The sequence below is a fragment of the Colias philodice genome, chromosome 21, assembly GCF_061535455.1.
Source record: "Colias philodice isolate Cphi_HAF_F1 chromosome 21, ilColPhil1 Martin Lab GWU primary, whole genome shotgun sequence".
Classification (NCBI taxonomy): domain Eukaryota; kingdom Metazoa; phylum Arthropoda; class Insecta; order Lepidoptera; family Pieridae; genus Colias; species Colias philodice.
The window spans coordinates 1,041,336-1,050,370 of record NC_143106.1 but is presented as its reverse complement, the minus strand read 5'-3'; the positions used below and the strand labels follow the sequence as shown (position 1 = coordinate 1,050,370).

At 31.4% G+C, this 9,035-nt stretch overlaps 1 protein-coding gene across 1 annotated transcript; it reads left to right on the top strand.

Annotated features, from left to right (window-relative positions):
• Positions 1-4,640: 4,640 nt before the first annotated feature.
• LOC149478633 (uncharacterized) lies at positions 4,641-9,035 on the top strand. Its single transcript, XM_089708690.1, has 2 exons — positions 4,641-4,781; positions 8,351-9,035. Exons 1-2 carry the CDS (start codon positions 4,774-4,776, stop codon positions 8,922-8,924), a joined length of 582 nt encoding a protein of 193 aa, XP_089564816.1. The 5' UTR covers positions 4,641-4,773; the 3' UTR covers positions 8,925-9,035.

The following is a 9,035-nucleotide window of genomic DNA, read 5'->3' as shown; positions in this document are numbered from 1 at the left end:
AATAAATACTTAATACAGTTATATCTCCAAAAAAGTTTTTTTTTCATTTTAATACGACATCATAATAATCATAAAATAGTAAATGAAATTGTCACATTTATTTACTTGTGCAGGAAACCTAACATCTATAACATTGAACCTTCTGTGTCGTTAGTCTATGCCAATTACCATGGCAACTATTTGTTTATTTATATTTAATTGGTGAATTCTTATGACTTTTGCTTACACCTGCGCGGAAGTGACAAACTATCTTTGTCTTTTTTGTTTATATCATTTTATTAAAGCCATCTCTCTTATACAGTCTGTCAATGTAATAAATTAAGTAAAATGAAAATTGTATTTGTGTGTGCCTGACACTGCATATGAAGCATTTTTTTTGGATATATTGTGAGTATATAACGTATCTATACATAAAATATCATTGTTATGATATGTCACTTATTCGTGTGTCTATGTTTCTAATTGATTATTTAAATTACTTTAAATTCAAAGTTACCAATTAATTATTAATCAGTACATACATGGTAGATTCTTTAATATTTAATAGATACGTTTATTTCTTTGCATATAATAAACAGATAAAAAATAATTAATAACAACATCAGTGGAAATACTAAAAACATTTTAAATTTTTAATCAACGTCGCACCTGCGGTCATTGACCAATTTTCTCCCTGGCCTTGTAACGATTACAAATTTATTGGTCAGGATGCCAACAACTGGTATGTATGTATGTATGTGTATGTTTTTCGTTTTATAAGTAGCATAATTTATTTTAAAACAACTTGCTTTTATTTGCTGGAAGCTTGTCAAAGGAGCTTACTTAAGCTTAGCTTGTCAGTTATAGGATTATATTTTTAAATCAAGGAGTGTTCAAAATAAGATGTAGGTTCAATGAATTATAGATCTTCATAATTAATACATGGGTACCACTCACAGGTACCACTAGAAGAGAGATATCTGGTCCTTTGGAAGGCTTACGTGGGGAATGGGGATACAGGTCCAAAACGCAGAGGCTCTTTCTAAAATTTGAATGTGTTGTGTTGGCAACCTTTTACTATCTGTTGTAGTCCTTAGTCCTACATGATACATTACAATATGCATGTAAAGTGAAGAAAGCCTGAGGCCAGAGCAAGTGTGCCATAAATCTCTTAATAAATATAATAGTTACTATAAATCAGAAACCCGTTAAAATTGACGCGAAAATTACAGAATGCATTTGGTATTCAGATAATTTATGGTATGGAATGGAATAACAAATAGGTTTTATTTTTTCATCTCGTGCGAGCATAGCCGCAGGTTGAAAGTAATCTATACTAATATTATAAAGCTGAAGAGTTTGTTTGTTTGTTTGTTTGTTTGTTTGAACGCGCTAATCTCGGGAACTACTGGTCCGATTTGAAAAATTATTTCGGTGTTAGATAGCCCATTTATCGAGGAAGGTTATAGGCTATATATCATCACGCTACGACCAACAGGGGTGGAGCCACGGGGGTGAAACCGCACGGAGCAGCTAGTTTAAGATAATTAATGAAGAACTGTATGCATTTATCTATGTATGTAAGTACGTATTACGAACATTAACTACTGGCCAATTACCCCGGTTTGACCTGGTATAAAAAAATAGACAATCTAACTATTTTTTTCTCCAGTTTCATCTTTTTAATCCAGTTTTCATACAAATTTAATATTCAATCACACATAATGCAACTCTATGAGTAAAATGATTTTCGAAATAATTTTTTTACGAGTTCGACTTTCCAAAACTACGATAAAATATCCAACTTACCAAACTATACTTAATTCTACTCATCTATGTGTGTACGTAAGGATCTTCGAAACGCATAGAAATACGAAGAGAAAATTAAAATTATAAAGATCTCAAATTCAATTAAAAATATGGTTCTACTAGTTAAATTGTTAGGAATATGTTTTCAAATCATTATGTATGTATGTATGTATGTAATCGTTATGTATAAAATAATAATTGTACATGGCAGGAATGGTTATAAGTATTCTCTAGTTCATAACACAATAAAAAATCTTAAAGATGCACTCAACTGTTAACGAAGTCAAGGATATTTATATAATTTTATAAGATTATACTAAATTTTCATTTTCCGAGATAAGAAAATAATTATTTCAGTAATTATTAAACTATTGTTTCATTCTTTTGTTCAAATAATTTATTGGAGCGCCAAATAAAAAAATAATCGAATTTCTTCTACTCTTTCTAGTTTTATGTACGTATACTCCACGCCATCTATTGAGATGATTAACAACCATTCCATCTAAATATGAAACATTATTTCGATTTATCGATGGAACGCGGCCGGCGGCGTCTGTAAGGTGAGTCAGTAGTCACAGGTCCGAATCCAGCTGGAGTGTCATGATTATTTTTTTGAAGTGAAACTTCTTTATCGGGGTTGGACAAAAATTTAGTGTAACATTTTTGCGTTACGCCGTACGCGTGACATTTTTGCGTTACGCCGTACGCGTGACATTTTTGCGTTACGCCGTACGCGTGACATTTTTGCGTTACGCCATACTCGTGACATTTTTAAGGTCATAAAGAAGTTTCACTTCTTACGTGTGTACTCTAGTACTCGCATACATTTTTTTCTTTATATGTAAGTAGTTTTTAAAATGATGTCAATATGTTGAGCTTAGATATATTTTAATCACGATTCGTATTAAACATATTTGTATGTATTAGCACAGACTAATAATAATATACTACGTATACAAGTATTAGCATTCCGTTATTCTTCGATGAACTATCCCGTTTTACTTGGATTAGGCCCAAAATAACTGTTACAGCTTATAAATCTAGAATTGTTTGTAAGGAGAAAGTTAATGCTGAATTTGAACTAATATAATACTGTAAAAATAATATACCTATAAAGGAAACGAATAAGAAAAAGTCGTGCCAAATTACTGAATTAGGTGAATAAAATTAATAAAAGTAATTTTATTCACAAATTTCGGCGTACAGTTTAAGGTGCTTTTCCACCAATAATGTGCGAGGATGTGTAGCTACTAGCTTCATTTAGTTTGGAGTTTGAACATTGAGATATACATATGGAGACGACACCACCTACATAACTTATGTTCCACTCAACATAAGCCATATGGCTTTCCTCACTGGTGGAAAAAATCTACTCTATTTTTCTATCATAAGTAACCCTTTACAAGGGCCCTTACTTATTAGAAGAGATGGGTAATTTATGAACCTGAGGTTAGATTGCATATTCAGAATATCTCGAAAGTCGACGGGAAGTCCTTATATAGAAGATAATAATTAATAATTATAATATATATGTATTATTCATTATCTCTAATTATTATAATTCTTTAAATCTTCACCTATCGCTTATGAGAATGCGAGATATGCTCATCCTACATAATAAGAGCAGAAACACATCTTATTTATTAGATACTACAATATAATATCTACTATAGTATTATCACAGACTAATAATAATATACTACGTATACAAGTACATATTATATTATCTGTGAATAATACCTACTTAATCTTTTTCCTAGTCGGAGGTAGCAGTATGTAAAAGGTTTTATGCATGAAGGAGAGTAGATTTTTTAATACTTAACTGATATTTATAGATATTACAGATGAAAAAAAATAAAAATAAAGATGCCTTATTTGTATAATATATGAAATTCAATTAAAATTAGGATTGAGGCACGCAAAAGTTCGTCATATTGTTGTTTACTTCGTAGCCATACTGTTGTGCATGAGCACACAATTCACGTATGGTAAATAAACCATGTTAGTCAAATAAGTGCTAGTTAAATATGAAAGTTGGATGTTATGAGTTATTCACAACACAAGACTAAATGAAGAACTCATGTCAGTTTCAACTTACATGCGTATTAAAATATATACTAGCTGCGCTTCGTGGTTTCACCCGCGTGGCTCACTCCTGTTGGTCGACTTAGCTGATATACCTATAGCCTATACTCTATAGTTTTCCTCGATAAATGGGCTATCTAACACCGAAAGAATTTTTCAAATCGGTTATCGGACCAGTAATCCCTGAGATTAGCGCGTTCAAACAGGTATAGATTTAATGACAAAGTTGTTAGAGAAATATAATACGATAGTGTAAGGTGTTAACACTTAATATTGACATTGGTGTGTTTCCTACAGTAACATGATCCTGGCAACCCTGCGACGAGTAAGGACATGACTTGTAACGTAATTATAATAATACAAGCTTCATGCCCTGGCTACGCCTGGGTTGACGTGGAATTAAAGCTCTATACCAGTAGGTATCACTTAGGATTAAGGAATAATCTAGGTATTTAAGTCTTAGGAATAAGCCATTAGGAAAACACGTATTTATGGAGAAATTTTTATTGAATATAAACATACTTATAGTAGGTATGTATAGAAGTCATATGTAAGAAAAATGAAAAACTCTCGTGTTCTACTAGAGTCAATAAATCCTATGGCGAGATTTTTAATCATAAATGTCCTCGAACATAATGAATATTTTTCGTTTTACTAAAATATACATCTATAATGTATTCCTTTCGTAAACAAATAACTAAGCAGTCAGCCAATAGCTGTTTACGCAATTTTTTTAAAGTTCGCGTTCAAATGCTGCGTCTAGACAACACATAGTATACTCAGTCGTGTAGTAGTAGTTCGTGTGGACTCGTCGTTTTCTTATTCGTCTAGGTTTATAAAAGCTGGATTGGCACCCCCGCAAGTTTATTTACGTTTGCGCGCGAAGATAACCAAGTCGCCATGTACCGGTTAGTGTATTTTTTTTTCAAGTTCATGACCAAGGAACCGGGTTGTGAATATTTAGTGTTTCCTGTGTAAAAATTTAAATTGATTGCGGATTTATTCATTATCTTTTCGTAATTAGATGTGATAAACGGTTAAATAGAATTTGTTACAGATATTTTAATAATTAAATGGGTGAAGAGTGTAAGATATGTGTTCAAGTTATTTAAAAAATAAGGACATTTTTAATCATGAGTAGAATTTTTAATTTTTAATATTTTTATTACATAGAAGATCAGGTTTTATGAGCTTTGATCTTATTTTTTTTAACTCCTACTGGACATGGGCAAACATTTTATTTAAATGATATGTAAATGCAAATGAAAAATAAATATTTCGCCTTTATTGTTTTATGATTTTTAAGCGTAGAGCATATTTTTAGTCATTAAGCCTTCAAATAATAATAACGTGCTTTAAAATTTTTAGGTACCTACCTAAGTAGACTAAACTACGTACCTATTAACAAATTTACAATCTAAATACTTAACAAATCTTATTAAAAACTCAGGGTATAGTACTAGAGTGTTGTTCTGTGCTTCATGTAATAAAACAGTAATTAAATTGTAAGTAGTTAAAAGTTATAACCTACAATAATAACATAAATTTTGTAATTATTATAACCTGGAAATAAACTTTTCTTAGTAGAAAAGTTTCTTTCCAGGCTTTATTTTAAAGTTACGCTATCTCAGAAAGTTCTACATATCACACTTTAGAAGTTTTTTTTAATACAAGTTTACAATTTGCAAAACATAATATTTAATTATAATTACCTAAATGTGCAATTAACTGCGAAACGTGTATAATTAGTAGCGTATGCGTTAAATTAGAATAAAACTCAGTTCCCGTGGCGGCGGCTTTGTTAACAAAACAATGACAATTTTTTCCCAATCTTGTGTTTATCTTACCGGTAGAAGCTATAATATCGTAAAATTATTTAATTATCTATTTAACATACAATTTTTGAATGGCAACTCGCTAACTACCAATGTCAAGGCCGACCAGATAGAAAGCGCGCGAAATATCGCCAAAATATTTACGCGGAATATAACGTAAACAATATTTAAATTAATGATTTATGTTAGACAAATATGCTAATAAGTCATTAATTTTTTAATTAAATATCTCTCAGTTTAAACTTTAAACGAATAACACAATCGTAGCTTCGAAATAATAATAATTCTAATAATTATTATTTTAAGTGAACCTAGGTAATTTTCGAAAATAATAATTGTATAACGCAAGCATTTAGGAACAAATATAATGAATGTCAAACATACTTAAAATTATATCACACGGAAAATCTGTAAATATACAAAAGTTATAACTTATACTTATAATAGTTTACTGAATTGCGTGAATTGTTTAATTAAAAAGAAACAAGGCGTAAGAACGCTATTGTTATTGTGTACAATACTAGCGTCTACCATGACATTAAAAATTAATGATTAGGTACATAATTAATATCCTCTTTTGTATAAAGGATGCTTAAAAACGAAGTTAGAGCTGCTATTTTTTTGTAATCGATTCGAAACTTTAATTTCAAATTTTACCGATAAATAAAAAAAATGTATTTTATTAACTCCATTTTGACCATTTTGAATTTAATGAGTTTTCGATCTACGTCGTCGATATTGAAATAATAATTAATGTAGAGTTTTAATTGTAATTTATGTAAATCTATTCATATGATGGGTATCGTCTTTCTTTTTCAAATTTGAAACTTAAGACGGATGTAGGTCATTTGGCTGGTGGAAATTTTTTGGATTTAATATATCTTTATTAATTGATGATCTAGAAATTAGTATGCATTTCGTCTACTTTCCACCCAAAGAGACAGTAACCAAAAGCTCGAGATAAAAACTAAATTGAAAGCTTCCAGAAATGCAAATAATAAAGAAGAAAGATGGATATAAAACCGGCTCTACAATATTTTGAACCAGCTGCGCTTCGCGGTTTCACCCGAGGGCCTCCGCTCTGTTGATCTTAGCGTAATTATATGTAATATTATGTATATAGCCTAGCCTTCCTCGACGAATGGGCTATCTAACACCGAAAGAATTTTTCAAATCGGACCAGTAGTTCCTGAGATTAGCGCGTTCAAACAAACAAACACTTCAGGTTTATAATATTAGAAGGTACACCTATAGATAAATATTCCGATGTCCAGGAATAAAAGTTTAATCCAGTGTTGCGTGTTAAAAAAATCGTTTAAAAATTCGACGTGTAGAAATTTATTGGGTGCACGTACACGCATGATTTCATTCGATTTGTTCATTTCCTTGAGGAAATAACTCTTAACATATTATGCTGAGGTGTTATGTTGTAACTAATTTTTGAATAACTAACCGTAATGCAGTTTTATTACGAATTTAGGAGTAATTATCAATTATAGATACGGATTAATACGGAGTGATGTAATTTCTTACCGCGACTGGCGTTAGCTCAATTAATAACTAAATTATAAATTAATACATAATGCTGTCGGGTAAGAATACCTACATGCAGACATCCGTGATTTTTGTCATGATATAAAAATGTTAGCCATGATTCCTAAGTATAATAAACTAGCGGTCCGCCCCGGCTTCGCCCGTGGTACATATTTACGTTTTCTCTACATAAAAACCATCCTCGTACTTCAAGGAATATAATAAAAAAAGAATTATCGAAATCGGTTCAGCCGTTCTCGAGTTATGCGCTTACCAACACATTTTGCGATTCATTTTTATATATAAGAAAGATAATAATAGAGCATACATATTCGTCAATTATGCAAATTTTCTTCTAATTATGCAAAGATACGCAGACTCAACGTGATAAATGATTATTATTTGCAATAGACTACTAATGATTTTAATTTATGACCACATTTTTCAAAAACATTTGGTCACAGCCATTATTATTTATTACACACAGGTCATTATGTACCTAACTACTTTTCCCAATGGAAAATGATGGTGGGTAGGTATAGTCAGAGCCTCAAATAAATAAATAAATATATTAAAGGACATTATTACACAAATCGACCTAGTCCCACAGTAAGCTCAATTAAGGCTTTTGTTGTGGGTACTAGGCGACGATAAATATAATCTTATATATAAAAATGAATCGCAAAATGTGTTGGTAAGCGCATAACTCGAGAACGGCCGAACCGATTTCGATAATTCTTTTTTTATTATATTCCTTGAAGTACGAGGATGGTTTTTATGTAGAGAAAACGTAAATATATGTACCACGGGCGAAGCCGGGGCGGACCGCTAGTATTTTATAAATACATATATAACACCCAGACCCAAGAACAAATAATTCAGTTCATCACACAAATATTTGAAAGCCTCAAAGAACGAAATTAACGAATCTTTCAACACAGTATTTAGGTATCTGGTTTCGAAAATAATCTGCTGTATTCAAGTTCTTGCGATGAAATGTCTATAGTTTGTGTCTACAGTATTGGGTTGTCTAATTTCTCTATACTACTCTATATAAATCGCTAAATATCATTTATCTTCAATAATAAGTAATCCTTTTATCATTTCAGGTTATTACTCCCGGTGTTTCTGACATTGAACGCTGTGTCGTCAGCGCCTCAGGATGTTACAGAAAACTCCAACGTTACGTATGTGCAAATACAACCACTAGTCACAAACAACACGCAAGACTCGCCCATACAAGAATCCAGAATCGAAAAAATACCGCTCACAATTCCGGGAGCCGTTGCAGTTGCAATCGAAAATAACGTTTCCCGCCAAAGCAACATTATCACAACAGAGATCGACCAATCAGAAACGACAACGATTACACCGGAAACAACTACGCGATTTATTCCGGTCAGACGAACAACTACTGAAAAAATTACAAGTCCAACAGAAGTTCCAACTACATTATTACCTATAAAACCATCTTTTATCAAACCGAAACCGAAATTTGTGTCCAAATTAAGTTATTACAACAAAGCGAGTTCATTTGATGTTATTGCGGCAAAAAATTTAGTTGAACGCGTCGGTAAAAGGAAGTACAAAACTACATGTAGATGTGAGAAAATTTGGAACTGTCCGAAATTACAAATAACTATACCGAGATGTCCAGATGAATATTTTCTATGTTGCTTATAAATAAGAAGTAATTAGATAGAATATACATTTACGATTTTCCTACAATATAGGTGACATGATTATAAAATAAATTAATAGTCTCGTCCAACCACTCATAATTAATTAATTTAA